Source organism: Palaemon carinicauda, chromosome 28 (assembly GCF_036898095.1).
Source record: "Palaemon carinicauda isolate YSFRI2023 chromosome 28, ASM3689809v2, whole genome shotgun sequence".
In the NCBI taxonomy this organism is placed as follows: domain Eukaryota; kingdom Metazoa; phylum Arthropoda; class Malacostraca; order Decapoda; family Palaemonidae; genus Palaemon; species Palaemon carinicauda.
In genome coordinates this window covers 60432867-60446088 of record NC_090752.1, presented here as the reverse complement: position 1 = coordinate 60446088, position 13222 = coordinate 60432867, and the positions used below count along the sequence as shown (strand labels likewise).

General features: G+C 41.5%; 1 protein-coding gene across 1 annotated transcript in view; it reads right to left on the bottom strand.

The window, feature by feature from the left end:
• Positions 1-54: 54 nt before the first annotated feature.
• The window catches only part of LOC137621635 (triosephosphate isomerase-like), a 41466-nt gene continuing 28298 nt past the window's right edge, over positions 55-13222 (bottom strand). Inside the window, exons 2-5 of the mRNA XM_068352103.1 lie at positions 12002-12093; positions 3678-3839; positions 1115-1288; positions 55-612 (exon numbers count right to left, since the gene is read on the bottom strand). Of these exons, the coding sequence (XP_068208204.1) occupies positions 409-612; positions 1115-1288; positions 3678-3839; positions 12002-12093 (632 nt within the window). The 3' untranslated portion in view covers positions 55-408. The remainder of the gene's footprint in view (positions 613-1114; positions 1289-3677; positions 3840-12001; positions 12094-13222) is intronic.

Genomic DNA, 13222 nt, shown 5'->3' with positions numbered 1-13222 from the left:
AACAATAAATACTGTTTTGTACCTTTTTTTTTAAATGAATGAAATAAAAGACAATTCATATTATTTACAGCTTCTTGTCCTAAAAATTTTATTGAACTTTTCCAGTAAAGAAAAGTTATTTCGTATAATTAAAATATGTTGAAAAGCTCTAAAGTAAACATTAAACCAATATACTGGACTATACTTTACAGTACTGACTAAAACTGTATGTACAATACATGACAATCAGAATATAATACTGGCACTTATAATTGTTGCACTTCCCTGTCTTCTCCTGTAATAAATTATATATGGGATTTTAGAATTTTTAAAGCTGTTAAATGCAGTAAAATCTTTTACTTTGAGAATACAAGAAACTCACGGCCACAACTACAGTATGAGTATAACTAGGAAGAAAATACTCGCAGTTTAACGAGCATTTATGATAGTAACGAAATCTGGCTTCAGTGAAGCACCGCCTACTAGGAAACCATCAATGTCGCCCATCTTCGCCAGCTCGGCACAGTTAGCTGGTGAAACAGATCCACCGTAGATGATACGACATGACTCGGCCACTTCACTGCTGACATTTTCAGACAGCCAGTTGCGAAGTTTTGCGTGGACATCTTGAGCCTAAAACGTTTAAGTGTAAAATGATTTAGAGGTCTTTCATCGTCCTTGTGTTTTAGTCATGAAGAATGGACATTTAAAGCTTAAAAATAAATGACAGCAACTGAGCTTTATATAATTATCATTTACAAGTGTACGTGACCTGTCAAAAATGATGGCTAAATACTTTCAAAGATATACCCGCACACACAGAGTTAAACGTATGGCAATGGTGATGAGCCTGATCGTAAAAAAAATATATATATATATATTAATCGCGTGGGTTTTTATACACACAAATATAAACTAAGTTTGAAGTCTCAGTCTCAGTGACAACAATGTCCAAACTTATGGCTAATTACATGAATTGGACATTTTGCGTAACCTTTAATAATTTCCAGCTTAATCCCTGCAAGTTTCTGTATGATTCAAATTGTAGCCAGGAAGCTATTCACAAACAAATAAACAAACACGGGTAAAACATAACCTCCTTCCAACTTCGTTGGCGGAGGTAATAATTACATACCTGCTCGGGCGTGGCCGTTTTTCCAGTACCGATTGCCCACACTGGTTCGTAGGCAAGGACAACCCTAGACCAGTCTGTGATGTTTGGTTGCAGTGCCGTCATCTGTGCAAAAACTACTTCGTCCGTCTGGTTATTTTCTCGTTCCTCCAGCTTCTCACCAATGCAAGCAATAACCTGAAATTGTATGTGGCTTGTGTGAAGGGTTTCCAATATACGTTATTTTACGTAGACTAAAGTTGGGTAGCACAGAAATTCTATGCAAACATTCCCTTGATGCATGAAATTATGCTAATATTACTTTAAAGGTTTAAAGGTCGCTTATGAACGGCAGAGGGAAGGGACAGTGACATTGCCCTATCAAGCAGGACAGTGCCCTAGAGACTGACCATATTACATATGATCAGTGCCCAAGCCCCCTCACCACCCAAGCTAGGACCAGGGAGGGCCAGGTAATGGTTGCTGATGACTCAGCAGATAGACCTATAGGATCCCCCAAACCCCCCATTCTTAGCTCGCAAGGATGGTGAGGTTGTAGCGACCAGAGGAACTTAACGAGTTTGAACGGGACTTGAACCCCAGTCTGGCAATCACTAGGCAAGGACGCTACCACCGGGCCACCACAATCCTAAAGTAACTGGATCTATACTGAAAATTTAAGTATAAAGATGTATAATTCAAGAATTAACTACCTGTATAAACTACACAAAAAAAGTTTTATTACATATTTTTCCTTTCATAATTTCAGATATCAATAGCACAGGTAGAATTAAGATTCTGAATTTACAAATATGCATATAACACCATTATTTTTTAATGAATGGTCAAGTTACTTTACTTCAAAACCATTTGAACTGCATGCCCCTATATTCATCCTTTTGCAGAAGTCAGGCTACGCAATCCTACAGATACCATGTTGAATTCAGATTCTATGAATGACCAGTCTGAGCAAGACTTCATACATTCAATTTTGTGTTTATAGAATTCTCTCTTTTGCTCCCTGTTTGCAGATTTAATTAACCTATTCTTTTCATAGTTATATTTTCCTTCAGAAATCCATTAAAATTACTGGTCTTGATTTATGGAGTTTATATTTGCAATGTGAATGAATTTTGTAAACTTGCCATGGGTATCATTATGCAATAGCAATTTTGCAGACTGGAACTTTTCCTAAACTATCAGTGACAGAGGAGTAAGTTTTTGTTTTAATAGAGCTAATACAAAGAATACCTTCATTGGCTTAAATAAAAATAAATAAAATAGAGGACTATACGATGGCTGTATCATCAACCAGATAACTGTTAATAAATTTAGTTATCTTGAAAAGGTTACTATAAACTTCTTATAAGCTGAGCACAGATGTTAAAACTTGAAAAAAGTATGGAATATATGTGTATTTAAAGAAGGTGGACAGGGAGTTAAAAGATAATAGTTTGCTTAGGTGAAGCCCAAGTTATCTGCGGATATTTAACCTAACCACGAAAGTTAAATGAAAGTTTAAAAATAACTTTTAAAATCATGCATTCTAAATATAGTGAAAATTCAACTATACTGTGGCCAAGATGGCCTGCTCTGCATGAGTCAAGCATGGCTTATTGGGTTGGCAAGTCTTCTCCTTTTAATAATAATGTGTCAAAGAAATTGTCCTCTACATAACAAATCTTAAGACATTAATTAAGCAATGTTTTTGTTAATAATGAAACATTTGGTGGGAATTTCTGGATCCCACTTTATGCAACATTGTCCTCTTCTAAGGCTATGCATTACTGTATTGCCAATCTTTTCTTCTTTTGAACTCCAGATAAACTATACTGTAGATATAAAGTGGGATAGCTAGGTTGGTAGCGTCGCGGGCTTCTGTTTCAGAGGTCGCGAGTTCGCGTCCCCGCTAAGGCGCGAATAGTGTGAGACCTTCTACCAGGGGTACTCCCCAGGGTGGTGCCTGGGGTGGAGGTTAGAGGGGGCTAGTGATAGTCCCAGCTGGCTAATGGTCGCCCGAGGAGATGATGTAGGTCGTCTCAGGGGAGACCTAAAACCCGTAACTTTCAACTTTAACTTTAAATACAGTACATGTACATAAAATTATAATGTACAGTATGTAATTTTTTTTTGTCTTGAGCAGCAGAATCCTAATGTAAAATAAATGAAGGCACAATATCTGTGGAAATAAAGAGAGACGTTTTTAAGACTATTCATTGGCAATAAAAGATTTCAAAAAAATGAATACAGTTATTGGTAAAAAGGATAAAATGTCAAAGGTTGAATGTTCAGAAGGAAAAAATAGTTGAAAACTATTACTGAAAGGATAATTTTGTGTGTGTATGTGTGTGTAATGTGCAAAAGTCTACTATAATGTCAGTAGTTCAAAATGGCTCTGGATAACTGCCCTGGCCCATGTGCCAGACCATATGACTCAAATTCCATAAATGAATCGATTAGAAATTTAATATCAAACTATAATGACTGCAATAAAACTAGAGGTTTGCAGAGCCTTGAAACTGTTGGTGAATTCATGTCCATTTGCCAACCTTGTGATTTTATGTATGTACCATTAATTGATGCTTACTTTTAATCCTGCCTCTAGAGCATGGCCTACTTTCTCGCTGATCAATTCGTCTGATTCCCCGAAGACATTTCTCCGTTCTGAGTGGCCCAGAATGACCCATTTGCAACCACAGTCTTTGATCATCGCTGGGGAAATTTCACCTGTGAAAGCACCTTTTGGGACCTGAAAAATTAAATGGAATTCAATCAGTTAACAGCAGCTTGCTCAGTAGCAAAAGATATAAAACCAATGTGTGATCACCAACACATAAAGGTGTGCAGTATTTTCATACAGTGGTACACTGATGTGAATATTACCATGACTTAATCATAATAGCTATAAGATTTACTACAAGTACTCTGGATTTTAGTTTAGATATGTGACACACAACTCCATGAAGTAAAGAAACAGTGTAGATATCTATGTTATTGAATGTCAATTGAGCAAAAGAATGGTAGTAGATAAAATACAATGAATAAACTTAAATTACAATTCTGTCATATCCAAAGCCAACACTAAGACAGTTAACACGTACATTCGAAGCTAAATAAAGGATTTCTTATTTTCAGTCATAGTATGTAAATATAGTAAACTACTCGTATAACAACCCAATTAAATTTGCTTTGATGAAGTCAAACTAGTGAAAAGGCCTGAATTTCTGGCTTGCTCAAGTCTTCATCTAGAATAACCAGTTCTATATATTGTAATGTTTAAGTTATGCACTGAAAAATGGCACAGTAACTGTGAGAAGCTCTTGTTGTTTTTATGTAGCTCCTGCAATGTCACCTGCAGGCAGATTCTTATTATTAGAAATAACCTCTCTTTGGATGCTAGTTTACCATCACGGGGGCAAGGCTGTTGTACGGCCAAGAGGTAAAGTGACTTTTTCCTTTTTTCTTCTCTTTTCTGGTGTTAAAATCACCAGCCAGACTAGTACTTCTGACCTTTAGGACTGGGGCTTGTGAAATTGTTGAGACAGGATGTATAACTTAAAGGAGTAAGGTTTGTGTAGTTAGGAAAAATGTTATTTTCATTAGTAAAATAAATTTTTTAATATACTTACCCGATGATCATATAGCTTTCAGCTCTGCTGCCCGACAGAAAAACCTACGGGCGGAATACGCCAGCGATCGCTATACAGGTGGGGGTGTACATCAACAGCGCCATCTGTCAAGTAGGTACTCAAGTACTCGATGTCAACACAGAACCAATTTTCTCCTCTGTCCACTGGGTCTCTATTGGGGAGGACGGGTGGGTCCTTTAATTTATGATCATCGGGTAAGTATATTCAAAAATTTATTTTACTAATGAAAATAACATTTTTCAATATTAAACTTACCCGATGATCATATAGCTGATTCACACCCAAGGGGGTGGGTAGAGACCAGCATTACATGTTGACATTATTATGAGCTAAGTATTCCGTATTTCATTTTAGCAGTTATTCAAAATAACAAACATAAAATAAATAAGTACCTGGTAAGGAAGTCGACTTGAACAATTACTCTGCCTTTTTAAGTACGTCTTCCTTACTGAACCTCGCGATCCTCATAGGATGCTGAGCGACTCCTAGGAGCTGAAGTATGAAGGGTTGCAACCCATACTAAAGGTCCTCATCAAAACCTCTAATCTAGGCGCTTCTCAAGAAATGACTTTGACCACCCGCCAAATCAAGTAGGATGCGAAAGGCTTCTTAGCCTTCCGGACAACCCAAAAACAATAATAAAACATTTCAAGAGAAAGATTAAAAAGGTTATGGAATTAGGGAATTGTAGTGGTGGAGCCCTCACCACTACTGCACTCGTTGCTACGAATGGTCCCAGAGTGTAGCAGTTCTCGTAAAGAGACTGGACATTCTTAAGATAAAAGACGCGAACACTGATTTGCTTTTCCAATAGGTTGCGTCGAATATACTTTGCAGAGATCTATTTTGTTTAAAGGCCACGGAAGTTGCGACAGCTCTAACTTCGTGTGTCCTTACCTTCAGCAAAGCTTGGTCTTCCTCATTCAGATGGGAATGAGCTTCTCGTATTAACAGTCTGAAAAAATAGGATAAAGCATTCTCTGACATAGGCAAAGATGGATTCTTAACCGAACACCATAAAGCTTCAGACGGGCCTCGTAAAGGTTTCTAAATAGAACTTAAGAGCTCTTACAGGACATAATACTCTTTCTAGTTCATTTCCAACCATACGATAAGTTTGGAATATCGAACGATATTGGTCAAGGCCGAGAAGGCAGCTCGTGTTTGGCTAGAAAACCAAGTTGTAGAACATGTAGCCGTTTCGGATGAGAATCCGATGTTCTTGCTGAAGGCATGAATCTCACTGACTCTTTTAGCTGTGGTTAAGCATATCAGGAAAAGAGTCTTAAAGGTGAGATCTTTCAGGGAGGCTGATTGAAGCGGTTCGAACCTGTCTGACATAAGGAATCTTAGTACCACGTCTAAATTCCAACCAGGTGTAATCAAACGACGCTCCTTCGTGGTCTCAAAAGACTTAAGGAGGTCCTGTAGATCTTTATTGTTGGAAAGATCTAAGCCTCTGTGACGGGAGACTGATGCCAACATGCTTCTGTAACCCTTGATAGTGGGAGCTGAAAGAGATCGTTCTTTCCTCAGATATAAGAGAAAGTCAGCTATTTGAGTTACAGAGGTACTGGTCGAGGATACGGATACTGACTTGCACCAGTTTCGGAAGATTTCCCACTTCGATTGGTAGATTCTAAGGGTGGATGTTCTCCTTGCTCTAGCAAACGCTCTGGTTGCCTCCTTCGAAAAGCCTCTAGCTCTCGAGAGTCTTTCGATAGTCTGAAGGCAGTCAGACGAAGAGCATGGAGGCCTTGGTGTACCTTCTTTACGCGTGGCTGACGTAGAAGGTCCACCCTTAGGGGAAGTGTTCTGGGAACGTCTACTAGCCATCGAAGTACCTCGGTGAGTCATTCTCTCGCGGGCCAGAGGGAAGCAACTAGCGTCAACCTTGTCCCTTCGTGAGAGGCGAACTTCAGCAGTACCTTGTTGACAATCTTGAACGGAGGGAATGCATATAGATCTAGATGTGACCAATCTAGTAGAAAGGCATCTATATGAACTACTGCTGGGTCCGGGATAGGTGAGCAAACTATTGGGAGCCTCTTGGTCATCGAGGTTGCGAAGAGATCTATGGTTGGCTGGCCTCAGGTGGCCCAAAGTCTCTTGCATACATCCTTGTGGAGGGTCCATTCTGTTGGAATTATTTGTCCCTTCCGACTGAGACAATCTGCTATGACATTCAAGTTGCCTTGGATGAACCTCGTTACTAGTGAAAAGTCTAGACCTGTTGACCAGGAGAGGAGGTCCCTTGCGATCTCGTACCATGTCAGAGAGTAGGTCCCTCCTTGCTTGGAGATGTACGTCAAAGCCGTGTGTTGTCCGAGTTCACCTCCACCACTTTGCCTTGAAGGAGAGACCTGAAGCTTTTCCAGGTCAGACGTACTGCCAGTAGCTTCTTGCAGTTGAAATGCATTGTCCTGTGACTCGAGTTCCATAATCCCGAGCATTCCCTACCGTCTAATGTCGCACCCCAGCCTACGTCCGATGCGTCCGAGAAGAGAACGTGGTTGGGAGTCTGAACAGTCAGGGGAAGACCCTTTCTAAGGTTGAAAAAGTCCTTTCACCAAGTCAGACCAGACTTTATCTTTCCGGAAACCGGGATCGAGACCGCTTCTAGCGTCTTGTCCTTTTTCCAGTGAAAAGCTAAATGGTATAGAAGAGGACGGAGGTGTAGTCTTCCTAGTGACACAAATTGAACCACGGATGACAGTGTCCTTACCAGACTCATCCACAGCCTGACAGGGCAGCGTTCCTTCTTCAGCATCTTCTGGATGGATAGCAGGGCTGGGGGTTGATCGTCTTGTTCAGCAACGTCCTCATCAGAGTGTTCCTCATCCGAAACTGATGAGGAAACGGCAACGGAGTGGGCAACGTCTGACTCGCTGAATCCGGTCGCACTGGTGGATGCGTGACGGAGCCGGACGCAATATCATGGTACTGCTGCACAGTCTGTGAACTGTCAACCATGGGGACGCGAGGAAGTACAGCGTCAACCCGAAACTGTCTAGACTGTCTGGGTTGTGCAGTCAACACCCTACCGGGTTGCTGAGGTTGACGCACTGCATCACAACAAGTCACCTCTGCTGGTTGTTGAACGTCTTCCTAGTGACACACTGAACGTCAACAACCACCTCCGAGCGTCGCTTAACGTCAACGTGCGACTGGCAACCCACACTGGGTCGCATCGGTGGAGGAACCACCTCAACTGGCGAACGCGAGTAAGATACCTCAGCGTCAACAGGGCGCACAACCAACCGGTAGGAAAGTTGTTGGCCAGAAGGTTCTTCTCCGTATTAAGTCCTCTATCAAGGACACAAGCTTGGACTGCATGTCTTGCAGCAAAGCCCATTAGGGTCTACGGGAGCAGGTGTGGCAACAGACAGGGTTAGCGACTGAAGCGGAGCCATTTACCATCCCTGGAAGCCTTGTTATGTGTGACATAATAGTACAGCAAAACTTCAAAGGCTCGACAAAAGTTGAGAAGTTGACCTGTAAACAACTGGAGCGTCTCCTGGCTATGCGCCTGGCCGAGTCTACCAGAATTGAGAAGTCTACCTGGGCAGAGGCATGAACTCCCAAGCTGAGAACTTCTCTCGTGTCCTATCAGACTCTCGCTCTATAAGCCAGATAAAAAGAAGGGAAATCAAAAGGCTGTATCCCTAAAACTCCTCCTGGTGCAAAAACCAGTCGCCTAGCCGACGTAACGCTCTCTAGGAGAGCGAGAGAGCACTAGCTTAACAACAACGGCTTCGAAGTAGCTAGGCCTAGTGTAAGTTCTGACGTGAGGCGAACGAGGAGCAGCAGTTACAAGAGGACATACAGCACTGGTGCATAAGTAGCAGACCAGAAGGCAACGTTATGTAACTGCTTGACAGTCTGTGAGCTGGCAACAACCAAAGCTGTGTGGGGAAGCCTCAACTCCTGACTGACTAGTCTGCTGCGGGCGAGTGGCGGTAACCACAGTGGGTTGCGGAGGCTGACGCACCGTGTCAAAACACGGCAGCTTAACTCCACCCTCCTGTTGTTGTGGTAGCACACGCACGTCAACGGAGTGCTCCGTGCGTCTGTGGGAGTCAGCATGCGTCTGGCAGGGTCGACTGCGCATGGGTGGAGGAGCTCTCACAGCCAGAGTGTGGGAGCAGGCAGCCACAGCGTCTGCTGGGCGCACAACCGTGGCAGGTTGTAGGCAAACGGGTGCATCGTCAACCTTCTCCGCAGTCGGAGTGTGGGAGCAGGCAGCCTCAGCGTGAGCTGGGCGCACAACCGTGGCAGGTTGTAGGCTAACGGGTGCAGCGTTAACCTTCTCCGCACGAAACTCCTGCATAACCGCAGCTAACTGAGTCTGCATAGACTGCAGTAAAGACCACTTAGGGTCTACAAAAGCGGCAACAGACGGAGCTACTGTCCGTTGTGACTGAGGGTCCAAAACAGCGGGTGCGGCAACAGACGGAGTTACTGCCTGTTGCGGTACCACCTTGCCTCTCTTGGGAGGTGTGCAGTCGTCGGATGACTGCAGCGAGTCCGAACTGACCCAGTGGCTACACCTGGGCCGTTGGACTTGCGCGGAAGGGACCGACTTGCACTTAATAAGCTGCGAGACCTTGGTCCAAGGTTTCTTACGAGAAACCTCTTCCGCAGACGAGAAGTAAATGGGCTCTCTCGTCTTTGTGTGGGTGGGGCGATCTTGGGTAGATACGCCCGAAACCACGGAGGGAAAAACGTCTGTTCGTTGATCAAGGCCTGACGAACCCATAAGTCGTTCGACATTACTTCTCCCCTGGGCTTGGGAGCTTGCAAGAGGTCCCGGACTAGGTGAACGACAGGCACGAACAGACGAACCCTCGGACGCAACACTGTAACACTTTGCGCATATCACTTTATCACTTTGATTTTCTGTTTTGCACTTATTTCACTGAAATCGAAACTTTTACTGATTTCTACCTGAAACACGCAATCCTACCCTTCATTAAAAGGTAGTAATTGCGAAAACAGTCTTATAATGCAACAGAAAACATATATAAAGATAAAGAATTCAGTGGCTGGGAAAGAGACTAAACACTAGATCAAATAAACTACGTTTACAATCTCTCACCGCACATAGCCTGGGAACAAGAATAAAACCCTAGAAACGTTTTACCTTCTTCCCCTACAGCGACTAGGGAGGAGAGTAAAACGAGAACAACGTTACCCGCTTGAACGAAACGTTTTTTCTCCTCTCTCTCCCTCCGTCTCTATCTCTCTCTTTCTCTCTAGATTTCGCACCTGAGAGAAGAGCCCAATTATATATCGTCAAAACATGATATTTGCTAAAGGAAAAAAAAAAAAAAACAAAAAAAAAAAATGAAAGGTTTTCCAAATAAAAAGTTCCTTTAATTTAGAATTTAAACCATTTAAGCTAAGAAAGAATGAACGAAACGCTAGAATCGGTTTACCCTTACTGCAAAGTGAAACCGTGATACACTCTCTCTCTATCGTAACGATAGAGCGCATGTTGAACGTCCTGAACGCCAACAACTGCGTAGACTAAAAACTAAACGTTAGTTCATCTTTGAAAACAGTACGAGACTATCAAAGAAATTCTTCCATAAAACATTAAATTTAAAAAGTTTTAAATTCTTTAAAGGTTAAATACGATATAACGGGCTCAACGTTGATTAACTTCGGTTCCAAGTCAGGACCGCCTACTATCAGGAAAGGTCGCATATAAACAAAACATAAAAATTTATTTTTATATGTTTATAATAAAAGGAAAGTTAATCGAAGAGGCCTAATAAAGGCGGAGAGATATAAAATATAGATCTATAACGTGTTAAGCAAAATTACTAAAAACCTAAACACACTTCCGTCTAAGGGAAGGGTCGGCCATTTAAAAGTGAAAGAGAGTCCATACTCTCTTTGTCACCATAATTAAAACTATCCAAAACGAGTTCAAGTTTTGAAATGAAGATAAAACCCCTGCACAGCGAAAGCTCAAAACTGGAATAGTGTACTTCACCAAATAGTTGTGAAAACAAATCCAGTTAGTAACAGCGTATTTAGTAGGTCTTGCCAGTGGCACGACAGAGAGAAAATTGGTTCTGTGTTGACATCGAGTACTTGAGTACCTACTTGACAGATGGCGCTGTTGATGTACACCCCCACCTGTATAGCGATCGCTGGCGTATTCCGCCCGTAGGTTTTTCTGTCGGGCAGCAGAGCTGACAGCTATATGATCATCGGGTAAGTTTAATATTGAAAAATACAAAATACTTTTAAAACTTTTCATTTGTTCCTACGCAAATACAAACCATTGTCCTTAGGATGGACGTGGGAGGAAGTCTCCACAAACCAAATACTGGCTGGTTCAGATTTCCTGACAATTTTCAGAGCACCTGGTCCTCTACAGGAGGAAAGATGATACAGTAACTCCTAACAGTCTGTGCATGGGATGCCACAGGCATTAAGTTAGGCCCGTACCAAGAATAAATGTTACTCGACTGGAGAACCTATACCCTTATATGGGATATGTTGTATGACTGTATTTGTTGCTAAGAGAAGTGCGTTTTGAATACACAACCACCAGTTGAGATACTACAGCTAGAGAGTTTTGGGTCCTTTAACTGGCCAGATAGTACTACATTGGATGCTTCTCTAGTTAAGGCTCATTTTTCCTTTGCCTACACATACACCAAATAGTCTGGCCTATTCTTTACACATTGTCCTCTTTTCTCATACATCTGACAACACTAAGATAACTGAAAAATTATTCTTCACTCAAGAGATTAAATACTGCACTGTAACTGTTCAGTGGCTACTTTCCACTTGACAAGGGTAGAAGAGACTCTTTAGCTATGGTAGGCAGCTCTTCTAAGAGAAGGATACTCCAAAATCAAACCATTATTCTATAGTTTTGGGTAGTGCCATAGCCTCTGTAGCATGGTCTTCCACTGTCTTGGGTTACAGTTCTCTTGCTTGAGGGTACACTCAGGCATAATATTCTATTTGTTTCCATATTTCTTTTCCTCACCGGGTTATTTTCGCTGTTGAAGCCCTCGGGCTTACAGCATTCTGTTTATCAAACTAGGGATATAGCTTAGCTTGTAATAATAATATGGAGGGAACACTTCCTAGCAGGACTTGCAATAAAGAGAAATGGCTTGGTTAAATCAGTACTGTAGATTGCAACTGAGATTACTGACTACAGTATCCTACCTATACTGTAGAATAATGAAAATGGGGAATATAAAACCAAATATGATAGTTTACAATACTTTACCTTGTAACAGTTCTGAGCAGCTACTCCAATTTCTTCTGGGAGGTTCTCACGGGTGTAAGACAGATAACACTGAGGACATCCTACCACCACCTCTGTCAAAGTAGGAATTAAATTAAGATATTAAAAGATACAGTCTTACATTCAGATGTAAATGTACATAATATAGTAAAAATCTGTCAAGTACAGTAATGTTCAAATGTTTAATACCGTACATGAATATAATGTAAGAAAAAATACATACAAATACTCTCTACACATTGTAGGAGTATCCCACACAACAAATTTGATAAATCATTGAAAACTTATGCCACCTTTTACTAAAGTCAATCCAGTTACTGCACTGTACTTGAATTTGAAAGAGAGTTAATCTCTAGCAAGTTTCAAGTACTGTACTGAGAAATGATATTTTAATTATAAAATAAATTTTTGAATATACTTACCCGGTGAATATATATAGCTGCAACTCTGTTGCTCGACAGACAAAAAACTTGTAAAATACTCGCCAGCGATCGCTATACAGGTTGCGGGTGTGCCCATCAGCGCCAACTGTCGGCCAGATACCATACTCAATGTAAACAAAGACTCAATTTCTTCTCATCCCACTGCGTCTCTATTGGGGAGGAAGGGAGGGTCGTTTAATTTATATATTCACCGGGTAAGTATATTCAAAAATTTATTTTATAATTAAAATATCATTTTTAAATATTTAACTTAGCCGGTGAATATATATAGCTGATTCACACCCAGGGTGGTGGGTAGAGACCAGTTAAATATGTTTACATCTTATGAGCTAAGAGTTTTTATTTCATTTTAGAAGTTATCAATATAACAAAAACAAAATAAATAGGTACCTGGTAAGGAAGTCGACTTAAACGATTACTCTGCCTTATAAGTACGTCTTCCTTACGGAGCCTCGCGATCCTCTTAGGATGCTGACAGACCCCTAGGAGCTGAAGTATCAAGGGCTGCAACCCATACAACAGGACCTCATCAAACCCCTAATCTGGGCGCTCTCAAGAAATGACTTTGACCACCCGCCAAATCAACCAGGATGCGAAAGGCTTCTTAGCCTTCCGGACAACCCATAAAAACAACATTAAAAACATTTCAAGAGACAGATTAAAAGGATATGGAATTAGGGAATTGTAGTGGTTGAGCCCTCACCCACTACTGCACTCGCTGCTACGAATGGTCCCAGTGTGTAGCAGTTCTCGTAAAGAG